The sequence below is a fragment of the Dermochelys coriacea genome, chromosome 24, assembly GCF_009764565.3.
Source record: "Dermochelys coriacea isolate rDerCor1 chromosome 24, rDerCor1.pri.v4, whole genome shotgun sequence".
In the NCBI taxonomy this organism is placed as follows: Eukaryota; Metazoa; Chordata; order Testudines; family Dermochelyidae; genus Dermochelys; species Dermochelys coriacea.
In genome coordinates, this window is record NC_050091.1 from 96,703 (window position 1) to 111,435 (window position 14,733).

Here is a 14,733-nt window from a genome sequence, read left to right on the forward strand (position 1 = left end):
CAATGAGGAGTCCGGAGACGATTCATTGTTTTTGTGGATACAGACTAACATGCTATCCCTCTGATACTCAGCACAGAAACAGTTTCCTTACCTTATCAAATCATTTTTTGAACTTTCCCTTCAGTTTTTTAGTAGTTTACATTTAACGCAGTACTGTACTATATTCTTTCTTTTTTTTTTCTTTTTTTTTTTTTTTTTTTTGTCTCTGCTGCTGCCTGATTGTTTACTTCTGGCTCTAAATGAGGTGTGTGGTTGACCAGTCAGTTCGTAACTCTGAGGTTCTACTGTACTGGCCATTGCCTAGCAAATCTCCCAGTGCACATCACTTCTTGAACAGATGGATGCGGCTAGTCAGGAAAGAGTTGGACTGGCAGAGCTGTGTAGGGGCACGGGACTGAAGCAACTGTCAGCTGTGGGCAACATATGTCACCTTTTTGATAACTACTAGCATGGGCTAAATTTTAGCCGATGACTTGGAGCTGCTCGGCTTCAGATGTCATGATCCTTCTCTTGTTCTTAGTTAATATTTATTTTGAGAAATAGTGGCTTACTATTGAAACAGTAACAGTAACTGGGGGGCTGAATGTGAACTGCAGTTTGAATAGAGTCTCCTTGTCTATGGGGCAGCTCAGCTCAAGACTAAGCTGTATCTGTTTGGGAAGGGAGCTAAAATGACTGCTGGGCGTCTGCACCATTCTCTCCAGATGAGCGGTACTGGAGGGGAGTGCGGAAATCTTTGACCAGCTACAATCTTAGCCTGAAGGGTATTTCATGCTCACTTCCTTTGTCTGTATCCCTCCATACACACTTTAGTTGTGTCCATTTAATGTTGGTGGGGTAAGTCCTCCTCCTAATTGGTGTCGTCTTTCCTGGTATTATCTGTACATAGTGTGGTTCCTGGACTTCTTTAGGAGGTAATTTTGTGGGAAAATTTCACCTATTTGTTCCATTGGTTCCTTCTTTTAGTATCTTGTAATGTGAATGTCTTAGAGGGGACGTGATTGTGACTAGCTTTGAGCACACATGCTGGGTCTGTTGTGGAAGTGGAGCTGATCCTAATTGGGTCAGAGGTGGGAGAGTGTTGATTGGGCTATCTATAGAGCTCTGTCATAAGCAGGCTGACACGTAAAGCTGTTTGCAATGACAGGAATATTTACACTACTCTGCTGCAGCAGAAACAAACGTTTAATGAAATAGCTTGCTGAGTAGAACTCAGGGGCACATCATTAATATTTACAGTGTGTCCACAGCATTGGAGAGCTGCAAGTGATCTCATTGGAACTGATGATGGTAATAGCCAGCAGCCATAATACTTCGGGCTGTGATTTTGTTTAATCCCACAAGCTAAATGAGGTTGGGTTGTGTCTGGTCTAGTTCTTGAATGATCTCTTTTTAGCTATGTCTTATCTAGGTTCTTATACGATGACCATTACAGTGGTATCTGAGTACTTGAGTAAGTTACTTTCAAGAAAAATGCAGGAAATGATACAGGTGATTCAGTAGGGAATGCTTTTATCTGAGTCTGTAACTTACCAGTACCCCAACATGGTGTTAGAGTGGCACGGTGCTTCTGAAGATGCTGCATTCAGATGTAAAACTAAAGCCCTGACTGCTTGTGGTCATTAAAGATTCCATGACACTTTGCTCCAAGAACCGGATTATTAATCCTGGTGTGGTAGCCAAACTTTACCTTAGGTAATTCTATTCTGATTCTCTAAATTCTTGTAGCTTTAACGGGACACGGGATTTGCCTTAACAGTTTAGGACAAGAAATTAACTTTTGCTTTGGACTGTTGAATGAATAAATGCTATGTCCCACTCCAGCAGAGGCAGCATTGCTGGGGTAGGCGAAGGGATTTTTGTAAATACCAGGCTTATAAAATACTTAGGGTACTATGAGATGAAAGTTGCTATAGAAATGTAATTTTAATATTTAATTGTGCTTTCCAGAAACTAAGTAAAATCTACTTGATACACAAGGTCATTAAGAGCTCTGTAAGATATGGACTTGGCATAATACTGTCTGCTTGATCTGAAACAGATTTGAAGAGCCTCTGGCCAACCTACTGAATGAACAGCACCGGACGGTGAAGGAACAGCTTGAACAGCTGAGAATAAAGAAATCTTCGACCAAGCAGCCACAGGAGATGGAGAGGTCAAAATCTCAAATTGAGAAGCCACTTCAGACCCTAGTTTTGGACATGGGGCAGAGAAAGAGGCTGCATCAGCAAATGCAGCAGGTAAGAGATGTACTAATTATCAAACATAAATACTACACCATTTTATCACATCTTCATTGTCCACTGCAGGACAAAGGCCTCTGCATAGTATGGTGGCACCATCAGTGCTACAGGAAGCACTCAAGCCAGTTGCCTATTGAAATAAGGTACACATTTTGTACCCTGGTATCTGGTACCACATTAGTGAAGCAGATCTGTGCACTACAATCTGCTACCACTTTCTGGAATGAATTAAAATCATCCAAGGCAAGTGGTTGCTAAGAGGTGAATTCCATCTTCCTTAACTAGATGTGAGATTAGAGCATGACTGCTACAGCTCTGACTATGTTGAAGCAATGATTTAATTCTAAACCCCTATTTTTATAGCCTTCTAGCTTTCTGAAAATTATTATCCTTTTGGCTGAAATCATTCACTATAAAGTGGGTGCACAACTGGTTGAAAGACCATAGTCAACACAGTTTTTTTTGTGGTTCGCTGTCAGACTGGGAGACACATTTTCTGCTTGAAAATTGCATACCATTCCCTTGAGACTCAGCACCCCTGCATGGGGTCATCAGCATAAGATCCTCTTGATGAAGTAGATACTTAGGCGCCAACTCTCTGGGTGCTCCGGGGCTGGAGCACCCACAGGGAAAAATTAGTGGGTGCTCTGCACTCACCAGCAGCCAAGCTCCCCTCCCCGCCCCACCTCACCACCACCTCCCCTAAGTGTGCCGCGTCCCTGCTCCTCTGCCTACCTCCCAGCATAGCAAGCTCCGGGAGGGAGAGGGGAGAAGCGGGAACATGGTGCGCTCAGGGGAAGAGACGGGGCCTGGGCGGGTATTTGGGGAAGGGTTTGGAATGGGGGCGGAGGCAGGGGTGGAGGCGGGGCAGTGCCAGGAGAAGAGGGGGGTTGAGCACCCCCCAGCACAAGCAGAATATGCTCAGATATATTTTGAAACTCAGTAGCAGACTATCCCCTTCTATTGGTGGAAGCACACAGGTTTGAGAGAGCCATGCTGTATAAGCATGGGTTTCACATGCATGGTATGTGACCATTTTAATTTTTCAGCAGTAATCTAAGATCTGGAACTCCAGTTGGTCTCATGTAAATGTGTTTATGAAGAATTTCTATAGTGTTGGGATATTTGCATAGGTATATGAAGCTGTAATGCAGAGCACTAAAAGTGTGTGTTATAGCCCCATTTACTCTTGGGGGAATTTTGTGCAATTGCACAAGTGCAGAATTAATCTCGGCTGCAGATTTTATGCTTTCTTTGCAGAAAAACTACTTCACACAAGGGGGGAGGCATATGTCTGGTTTGGGTGTTGGGAGCAGCCAGGGAGATGTAAATCACACTCTCTGGGGTTGGGGCTGGGGCTGGGCTGTCTGTCTCTCTTTGTATGGCGGTGTGTGTGGAAGCGAAGCTGGGAGTGCCCCAGTTGGTGGCTCCTACCAGATGCTGGGCTGCAGCTGCTAGTCCTGGCTGGGCTGGGGAGAGAACAGGGCTTCCTCTTCCCCTGCGTGGGCTGTTCCTGACTGCAGGAAGCTTCACACCCAGCCCCACTTCCTGCTCCCACCACTTCCCAGCTGCAGGGGAAGGGATCACTATACAGTGAGCTGCCCCTCCTGTCTGCACCACTCCTTGCATCCAGATCATCCCCCCCACTCAAAGCCCCACCCCACTGAGCCCCAACCAGCTGCACCTGGACTGGACCACACCCCACCAAGCCCCATGACCCGCATACTGAGTCCCATTCCCCTCTGTTGAGCCCCAAACACCTTCACCTGAACCCTCTCACCCCACACCTGGATCCTGCTGGGCTGAGCCTCCTTGCCCCATTCCTGGATCGGGGGTAGAGCTGGGCGTGCATGTGAGACTCTGTCCCTCTCGCTCGGTGGAGCCATATAGATGTGCCAATATGCCTAGTAAGGAATCTGTTTGTCAAAAAACATTTTCTTGATCTTTCTTTTTTGTTGTCTGTATTGTCACAGACATGCTTGCTGACAGGTATTTTGAAATAAATTACTAAAAAAATTGAAAATGGTATGATTATATTGTGTTATTTTGACAAATACAATATGCAGAATTTTGCAGAATTTCAAAATATTGTCTGCAAAATTCCTAGGAGTTCCCATGCACATTGCTCTAGGAACCCTAATTTTGAATTTCCTGACTTTTGTGCATTTATATTCTCAACCACCATGTAGTTTTAGTTTAAATGATTTATAAATATTTAGGGCCAGATGGGATTGTGATCATCTAGGATAATTTCCTGCAAATGCAAACTACAGTATTTCCCTAAGTGATTCCTGCATCAAGTCTCTAACTTCCGGTTTCACTTACTGTGGAAATGTCTCTGAACTGTAGTTGTCACTGATATGTGCTTGTGTATTTTTAAGGTAATTGCTTAAGATATCAGCTCTAAAAATTCTTTCAAGCTGTTTGTTAGCTGAAATATGTCTGTAGCCAATACTCATTTTGAGAGCCAGGAAATATAACCTGCTCTGCCTCTTGGTGCTTTAGAATATTTTCCAGTATTTTTGGATATTATAGTGTCTTGGTGTATTGGTAAAGCTTCATCTGCCTGACCTGTTCTTCCAGCATGTCCAGCTCCTGACTCAAATACACCTTCTCACCAGCTCCAACCCTAGTCTGAGTTCAGAGGCCAGCACCACGAGGATGTTTCTGGTAAGGATCTAGCTAGTCAGAAATACAATAATTCTGTCACAAAAATAAAGGTTGCCATTGTCTTTAATTAAGATGACTTGGTCTATATTTTCAAAAATGAGCAATGAAGGAGGGGCATTGTTGTGTAGCTGCAGCTGCCTTTACGTTGCTAAATGGTTCAGCACTGTGTGAGAGACAGTTTGCTGTCATAGGAGGAGAGCCTAGTTAGTGCAGTGGGCTAGGGCATTAACATTGGGCTAGTTTAGGTAAAAATTAGTTTTGGTTTCTGGTTAATTTTAAACCTCCATCCAGTCTGACACTACAGACAGCCCTTGCTCTAGAGAGGACTAGGGTGGGATTAGCAGGACTGCTGCAGGTTGGAAATCAAGCCTTGGGTAAGAGAAGCTTGTTCAGCTAATGCCTATGCTATACTTGTCTGAAGCCTATGTGGGCATTTGCTAAGGGAAGTACAAAAAATTCCATTGAGGGTGGGTGGCTAGTGGGAATGCCCTGCAAAGCTTAAAAAAACAAAATCTGACTTCTTTCAGCTGAGAAATATTTCCTTAACATTTGTTTAAAATGATACTATCCTCTACATACTAATGCTTGATCAATTGCTTGCTGAATGAGTTTGTAACTGTGTGTAATGGCAATAACACAGAGGTCTGTGTTGGCATGCTTTTTGTATTTTTTTTTTTTTTGAAGGATTAAAAACAAAGCTTGAAAAGGTCATTCTTAGAACAATTTCTGTGAATGCTCTGATCGTTAATGGTTCTGCATGGGAATGGGGGACTAATAACTCACAGCAGAGCTGGGGCTTTATAGGCTCAGAGCAGAATAAATGTAATCAATTGTGTCCCATGGCTTGGTATCTCTCAGAAGCAGGGTTGACAATAACTGAAACTTTTTCTGCCTCCTATCTGGCAAGTTTGCTTTCTGAATGACTTCTTCTAGATACATAAGTACTTATTTACATTGAAAGCAAATCCCTTTATCTCCTCTGTATTTGACTCCTCAGGCTGAGCTGAGTAACTTTGCTCACAGTTCCATGCTCCTTCGTCAGCAGTTCCATCCCAAGTTTCAAACAGTGTTCCAACCATGTAACTTGAAGGGAGCGTTGCAGCTCATTGAAGACTTTCGTGCCCAGGTTAAAGATGATTGGAGCCCTCGCAAAACTGTAAAGAAGAGTGGTATGTAGCTGAAGGGGCAGGTTTGTAGGGTAGTAATAGCCTTTTTGGTGATGCCCTCCCCTCAAATGAGATGGATTCCAGATTTTTTGCTATGATTTGAAATGGAATTTACAATTATTTTGCAGCATTGTTTTTAACATATCTGTAAGCAATGACCTCAGTATTATCGGCTATCTTTTGTTACTTAAGCCATGAAAATGTGACACAGTAAGCTCACATCATAGGGATTTGTACAAGATTTGCTTAGCTTGGTAGTCTGGAATGCATGATATGTTTGCAGATGTTTCAAGCTTTGGAAATCCATCAGGAAAACAACAATAGATTGGAAAAATTTGTTCCAGTGGTTTGAATGATACATCAGACATTTTCTTTTGGTTGAGATGGTTCTACTAACAAGACTAGGGACTTGAACTGTGAAATTGTAAAATTAAAAAGCATTCTGAATGGTTTGTTTTGGAAATTTTTGTCACGATTTTCTCTTAGCCAAATGATAGGCAGGTTAGAGTCAAATGGAGCCATTCACTGATTAGAGACAAATGGATCTGCTCCATCCTTCTACAGAGCACATATTGTGTACATAATTCTGTGGGAAAATCAAAAAGAAAAGTAACTTTTGCTGGGCCAGAATAAATTCTTAGTTTTAGTTTCTTTTGTTCTAAACCAAAGTCCAAAGGTTTGTGTGGAAAAAATTACCCCAGCCTGTACTGCTTTCACAGCAGAAGTTAGAGACCATAGCTTTTCCAATAAAGTAATGGTGAGTTTCAGAATTTGAGCATCTACACTTGTGAGGTTCATCAACTTGTGCTGATCTGTGGATTCTTTTCACAGCAAATGAATTCCCCTGTCTTCCAAAGCAAGTGGCATGGATTCTGGCAACGAGAAAAGTCTTTATGTATCCAGAGCTGTTACCAATTTGCTCCCTGAAGGCAAAAGCCCCACAGAACAAGATTATCTTCACAAAGGCAGAGGACAAGTAGGTGTTCAATGTTAGTGTGTAAAAGAAATGCAAATGGGGCATCTTTCCCTGGGCGAAAAAGTAGAGTGCTGTAGCCAACTGATGGGACGTCTGGACATTTTGGAATAGCACCATCAGATGGCAACTTTGGCCCTTTGTTCCCAGCCGTAGAAAAATTGCTATTAGTTCAGTAGGCCAGACAGATTTAGTCTTTTGTGGATTTTCCATGCCAGTATGTGTACTGGTTTCAGAGTAGCAGCCGTGTTAGTCTGTATTCGCAAAAAGAAAAGGAGTACTTGTGGCACCTTAGAGACTAACAAATTTATTAGAGCATAAGCTTTCGTGAGCTACAGCTCACTTCATCGGATGTACTGACTTCCAAAGTGATCAGAGGGACAAATCTGAGTGTGTTGAGATTTTCCTGAACCAACATACTTGATTTATTAATGTATCTCCAGCCAAGTTCTGTGTTGGAGTCATTAACAATTTGTTTCATTAGATTAAACCATGTTGAGCATTCAGCAGTTGATTGAGCTGTTTTATTTCCATACTTTGTCTTCTCCATGTTGCTGTGGATGACCAGATTGAGAAGCTCCAGGGATGTTAATAGATGTGAAGGACAAGCTGAGAGCTTTTACAGTTTCTTTGGTTTGAATCGTTGTCTGGCAGAATTATTTTTCCTTTCAGTTTATTAGCTTTGGGTCTGAAACACTTTGAAGGGACAGAGTTTCCTAAACCTTTGATCAGCAAGTATCTCCTGCCAGCAAAGACTGCGCACCAGCTGACAGTGCGAATCAAGAACCTCAATATGAACCGTGCCCCTGACAATATCATCAGAGTAAGTGAGACACTCTATAGTTTGTATGTATTTGTATTTTACATGTGTGTGAGGTGCTGCCCATACGTAATGGAAGACACAGTTCCTTCCCCAAAGAGTTTACATTCGGTCTGCACTGTCATTTCTTCATAGACCATGACACCTCATTTCCACTAAGCATGAAAGACTTCTTCAGAGACCCTACCCTCTGTACTTATCTTTTACAACTGCTCTGATTGCTGCCTTGTCTTTTAAGAACACAACACCTACTACAGAGAACCCTGATACGACTGTAATTCACATAATTCTGAAATAATGAGCTTCCTACCAGTAGACTTGCATACGGTACAGAAGTAGAGAGTGAGCGCGCACATGTGCTATATCAATGATCTGTCCAGAGAAACGAATCAAAAAGGACATAAGATTTTGTTCAGCCCTCCTTTCCATTTCTTAATATTTACACATTTGAGCAACACTCCATCAGTGTAGGAGTAATTCTGGATCACTTGAACTCCCAACGTGTATTGTCCAGAGAAGTTTCTGATCACTGGCAGTTAGACTAATCAAGGATGGTGATTGCTGACCTTGGTCTCTTTCCCCCCTCCCCACCCCTCTCTCCTCAGTATTATAAAAGAACAAAGCAGTTGCCCATTTTGTTCAAGTGTTGTGAGGAGATCCAGCCTTCTGAGTGCAAACCCCCTGTGGAGAGGGAAGAACAGCATTTGCCATTCTGGCTGAAGGTATAGTGCCTGCTGTTTAGAAGCATCATGCTTCCACCATCTGATCCCTAGAGCTGATTAACCTTTTAGTGCTGTTGGCTTGACCTGTTTAATTCAGCTGGTTAGAATATTGGCTTTGTGACGCTGGTTCTGCTGGTTGTGGTTTATATGTCAGGGCAGGCTGGCCACCACCTTACAGGCAGCAGTTATCTTCCTCGCTACATCAAACAGTCTTAATGAGAGACAGACGTTCTCATTTTGGGCCTGTTGCCCTGGGAATAAAGTGCAAATCTGGGATTTGAATGTTGTTCTCTCCTGTTACGGGGCCCTTATGCTTGTAGTACCTAAATGCCTCTCAACCATTATTTTTTCCTCACAACCCCTTGTGTGTAAGGGATGAACCAAAGCACTAAGAAATTAACTGACTTGCCAAGGTCACACTGGAAGTATGTAGCAGAGCCAAGAATTGGACCCAGATCCCCCAAGACCCAGTTCAGGGTTTTATCACATGACCATCCTATTGGGGAATTGATGACACTTGACACTTGCTAAGAGAGTCTTTACAAACCAGTTTGGAAGAGACACATCAGGGTCATGAACTTTGTGATCACATTGCTCCTTCCAGATCGTCACATTCTGTCAGCGTTTACAAACAAAAAATCAACCTTATTGGAGACTTTCAAGTAAAACTAGTGAACAGTGGGCAGTAAATAAAATATACTTATTCATAAAGTAAATCAAAATAAGTCACTGCCTCCTGCTCTGGAATAATGTTTTCTGTGTTGCCTGAAGGTGGTAAGGGTCAGGGGACTTAAATAACTAAAGTTCTTGTCTCCTGCAGGCAAGTTTGTCCTCCATTCAAAGGGAGCTGAAGCAATTAGCAGAAGATGCTGGGGAGGCAGCAGGTTCACCCGGTGCAGAATCTGCTCTTTTGAGGACAGAAAAAGAAACTTTGGAATCACAATGTGATGAAAAATACCCTCTGCTCATGCCCAAAGGAATAGTGCTGACACTGAAGCCCCTTGCCAACCGTTTCTCCAGGAGAGCTTGGAGGAGGCAGGGGTCTGCAGCCCTGAAGCCCCTACTCATCCGACCGAGTCCTTGTCTGCAGCCGAGTGCCAACACTATTAATATTCAGAAAGCTGCTGTAAAGTTACCCCAATCAGAAGCTCCTCCTAGCAAAGTTGTGGTTCAAATTCCCCGGTTAATCCAGCCAGCTACAATTATGCAGACTATGCCAGGAATGCAGCATTTGAACATCCCGTCAGCAGTAGGAAATGGCGATCGCTTTGAATTTCAAAGCGTGCTCTCTACTTTACAATCTGATTCCAGAACTTCTCTTCCAACTGCTGTACCACCAGCACTAGTATCCTCAACACCTGTGACTTTTCAGACAAAAATGCTGCCAACGTTGACTGCATCAAAAATCCGCAAGCCTTGTGTCCGCAAGGGATACCAAAAGAAAAAGGGAACAAAATCCACCCCTTTGATAAAGGCTGCCCCTTTGATCCATCCAGCCCCTGTCATCTTTACAGTACCTGCTGCTACAGTGAAAGTGGTTAGTATTGGCAATGGCTGCAATATGATTCAGCCCATAAACACAACAGTTGGCAGGGGCACTCAGGCTATTCCAATTACAACTTTGTTGGTAAATCCCACTACCTTCCCATGCCCATTAAATCAGCCTCTAGTGTCCTCTTCCATTCCTCCCTTGATAGCCTCTCCTAACTCTGTAGGTCTTCCTGCAACATCAACTGCTGAAGACGAGCAATTGAATCCAGTCACTTCCTGTCTTGCTGTAAATGATGAAAATTCTTACCCTATAGCTGAGCCTAAAGTGGAACCCCAAGAGCTTTACTCTTCATGTTCTGCCATCTCCCCCAAGAAGGAACATAGTACAGGTCCTGCTACTCCAGACAATGACAGCCAGGAGAAGGTTAAAGAGAGTGAGTGCTATAGTTGGATAGTTGTGGAGACAGTGGAGAAGAAGGCCTTGGAGCCATTGGCCATGGACCTCTTACCTCATTTGGAGGATTTAGGAGAAACAGTGAAAACTGAACCTGAAGATCCCAGTGATGCCCTTGAAGAAACAAACCCAACACAGGAGAAGAAAAACTTGAATGCTGAAATAAAGGAGGAGTTCATACTGGATCTAGGGCAAGAGCTGGACATGGAGGTCACATCTGAGCATCTGAGTGAACAGAAGGAAATTAAAAAAGAGAGCACATCCCATCAGGAGAAAGGACGAGATGTGGAGGCACCCGCCCAGGATGAGCAGCAGTTGGAAGACATTGATACAGCTGGAATGGAGATGAGCAATGAGTCTTCCAAGAATGTCTCTCACTCAACAGATGTTGATGCAGAATTTAGTAGTCCATTGGGGAAACCAGAGGACTCATGTAGTGTGGATGGTCAGTCTGTAGGGACACCAGCTGGCCCTGAAGCAGTGGGAGAGAAGGATGGACAAGAAGAGGAAGAGGAGGAGGATTTTGATGATTTTACTCAAGATGAGGAGGATGAAGAAGAAATGTCATCAGCATCAGAAGAGTCTGTGCTTTCTGTGCCAGAACTTCAGGTAAAAACATAGTAGCCTAGATAATGAATTCTGCAAATGAGATAAAGCCACACTTTGTAAGAACCATCTCGTTGTGAATTTATATGGCGCCAAGAGTGTGCATGGCACATTACAAATTAAAGGACCAACTCCTGTCCTGAGGAGCTTACAGACTAGGTTAGGAGCGTAAATTGCAAATGGCCAGGTTTCAATTCTTCTGGAGTTGTAAGGGCTTCCTCAGCTGAGCTTGCTTCTTGTTTGTTCTGCGCACCTTGCAGAAATTATTTTTAATGAGAGTTCCTCAGGATAAAGTAATTCAAACAAGCATAAAAAATAGACAAAATCCTATCAAAGAAATAAATGCACAGTTTCACACTTATAAATGAATGTCAGATTACTTTGATTTTAGCAGCCATGTGGAGACTGGCAGCTTCAGTTCTTGGATTAGATGGTATCACCTGTCACTGTTAAATATGTTAATCATTTAGTTGGCAAGAACTAAATTGATACCTGGGGTTAATAGTTAGGATTACAGTTAAGAGGTAGTAGTTGAATTGCATACAAGGGCTAGAGGTTTTTGGGTGTTTTGATCTAAAGGAGACAATGGAAAAACTGACTTGGCTTGCAACGGAGAGGCGTCTGAGCCAGGAGGGAGATTCTGAGGAAGAGAATTCCCAGGAAGAGAACTCGGAGCCGGAAGAGGAAGAGGAGGAGGAGGGAGAAGGAGAAGGAATGGAGAGTTTGCAAAAAGAAGATGAAATGACAGATGAGATAGCTGAAGATGCAACAGAGGAACCCAAATCTGCCTTCACTTTTACAAAGGTTGCCCCAGAGGTGGAAACCAACAGAATACCACCAGGTGAGTTAATTGTCCTCTATATGTAGGTGTGACATTACTCTGTACAATCTGGACTGTTGAATAGCTGTGTCTCCTCAATTCTCCAACCTGAGGTGTCTTTTACACTACTTCACTGTGAGAGCAACCACTCCTGATCTGTTCTTACACAGCCTCCAGCATATAAATTACTCCTAGCTATACTGTATGAGTGCTATGGCCAGCCACTCTTGAGTTACACAGTTGTGGAGCAACACCAAGAAAATGCCTAGTCAGACTTTCCCCCAGAAATGTGCGTCTTGTACTGCACAGCCCTTTACTACACAACACAAGCTCATATAAAGTCTGTCATTTTATTAATAGAAAATGATACGCAGAAATCCTCTTATCTTAAATGGAGTTTCCCAGATACTTCAGTCCAAGGACACTGGTTTAGATAAAACAATAAACAAGTTTATTAACTTAAAATAACTATTTTTCTGTAGTATTACAAGTAATGAGGCATAAAAAGTCAGAATTGGCTATAAGAAAATAAAAGTAAAATGTAGCTAACACCCATCTTAACAAGCTAAATGAATTTGAAGCAAAAGTCTCTCACCACATGCTTCAACAGTTTTACTGGCTGAATTTCTTTCAGACAGCATCCTTCCCTCAGTCCAAAGCTGTTTCTTTGTTCCTCAGATGTTGTGGCTGCCATTGGTAGAAAGAAAGGGAGGAATAACTTGTGGCATCTGTTCCCCATTCTTAGGCTTTTTTTCTCTTCTTTGACAATCATCTCCATCTGGGGTTCAGGAGATGGAAAGTCTGTGGTGATTGGAACCGTCAGAGGGTGTGTGTGTGTGTTGTGACAGGGTTGGGCCAGATGGCTACAAGAGAATGATAGAAGGCAGATATATTAGCCCCAGGTTAAGTAGATCCCTTTTCCCTGGGTAAGGTAACACGGAAGTTTCCAGAACAATCAGGAACTTTCTGGAAACAATTAAGGCAGACAGGCTGATTAGAACACCTGCAGCTAATCAAGAAGCTGCTAGAATCAATTAAGGCAGGCTAATCAGGGCACCTGGGTTTAAAAAGGAGTTCACTTCAGTTTGTGGTGCATGTGAGGTGCTGGGAGCAAGAGGCGCAAGAAGCTGAGAGTGAGAAGGCGTACTACTGGAAGACTGAGAAGTACAAGCATTATCAGACATCAGGAGGGAGGTCCTGTGGTGAGAATAAAGAAGGTGTTGGGAGGAGGCCATGGGGAAGTAGCCCAGGGAGTTGTAGCTGTCACAGCTGTTACAGGAGCCACTGTAGACAGCTGCAGTCCACAGGGCCCTGGGCTGGAACCCGGAGTAGGGGGCTGGCCTGGGTTTCCTCCATCCCCCCAACTCCGTACTTGATACCGGAGGAGTTGAACTGGACTGTGGGTTCCACCAGAGGGGAAGGTCTCTGGCCTGTTCCCCAATCCACTAGGTGGATCAGCAGAGACTGCAGGGATTGTTGTTCTTCCTTTCCCTATGCTGGCCAGTGTTGAGGCTAACTGAGTGAACGGCAGATTTGAGCCACGAAAGTGGCCAAACTGAGGGCTGCTGTGAACCTCTGAGGCGAGAAAAGCTGCCAATAAGCACAGGACCCACCAAGGCAGAGGAAGAAATTTGTCACTATATCTATATCTGGTTTCAGAGTAACAGCCGTGTTAGTCTGTATTCGCAAAAAGGAAAAGGAGTACTTATGGCACCTTAGAGACTAACAAATTTATTTGAGCATAAGCTTTGGTGAGCTACAGCTCACTTCATCGGATGCATTTGCATCGAGAGAGAGAGCGCGCACGCACATGCACGCACACGCGCACGCTCAGGTGAGTAGTTACAAAATCATTCACAAGCAGCTCAATAGTGTTGTTAAAACCCATTTTATGCTCTTCTTACGACATTCAGTTGCACATCAAGTCAATCTCATTACGTCTCAATTGAGCATGTCCTCAGAAGGAATCTCATTCCAAGGCTTCTTGGGCTGAGATCAGTATAATCTTCAGGCTAATTAAATACTTTACTAAAGCCAGGTGCACTTTTCAGAGAGCAGCACATTAGCCAGGGTTTGTTTTTATCCAAATGTGTTCTTTCTTGCTGCTCCATAGTGGGATCAAATGTAACAGCTGGGCAGCTAACCCTAGGCCAACCCAGGGGAAGGAGTAAAGAGGTGCCAAAATCAAGCTAGCTACACCTTTTATCCTACTTTTATCCACAGTCTTTCTGGCCTTTATGTGTCAGATTGTTTGAATGTACAGGTCACAAGATGAGTTTTCTGGTGGCTCAGCCTGAGGACTGGAAAGCCATTGGGATTCTTTCTTCATCAGACATCACTGATGATAAAGATTCTGCAGTCAGAATGAAGCTGCTTGTTCTGTGTGATTGAGAATAGAATCCAGATATGTTAGCAACACAGCAGAACCTGCTAACAAGACTAAAAAAAATCCCCATGTAAGTGAAGTCAGTAAGCAGGACTCAGAAACACAGGGTTTAGGAATGGGGAGGAAGATAGAGCTAGTGATGCTGAAAATAATCCTAAATCCAGCAGATCTGTGATCTTCTGGCTTTTTTGTTTTTTAATTTGTTTTCCAAAAGCAGACTGTGCCTTCCCAGATTGTGAAGCAGGCCCAGGAAGAGGCAGAGACCTAGACCCTCATGAATAATAATAATAATACCTAGATTTTATATAGAGCTTTTCATCAGAGGATCTCAAAGTGCTTCACAATCTTTAATGTAGTTATTCTCATGACACTCCTGTAAAGT

At 43.2% G+C, this 14,733-nt stretch overlaps 1 protein-coding gene across 1 annotated transcript in view; it reads left to right on the forward strand.

The window, feature by feature from the left end:
* LOC119847707 (GON-4-like protein) overlaps positions 1–14,733 on the forward strand; it is a 46,274-nt gene that overhangs the window by 18,975 nt on the left and 12,566 nt on the right. Inside the window, 8 exon segments of the mRNA XM_043501764.1 lie at positions 2,042–2,240; positions 4,827–4,913; positions 5,911–6,082; positions 6,911–7,055; positions 7,725–7,875; positions 8,478–8,594; positions 9,415–11,148; positions 11,725–11,986. Of these exon segments, the coding sequence (XP_043357699.1) occupies positions 2,042–2,240; positions 4,827–4,913; positions 5,911–6,082; positions 6,911–7,055; positions 7,725–7,875; positions 8,478–8,594; positions 9,415–11,148; positions 11,725–11,986 (2,867 nt within the window).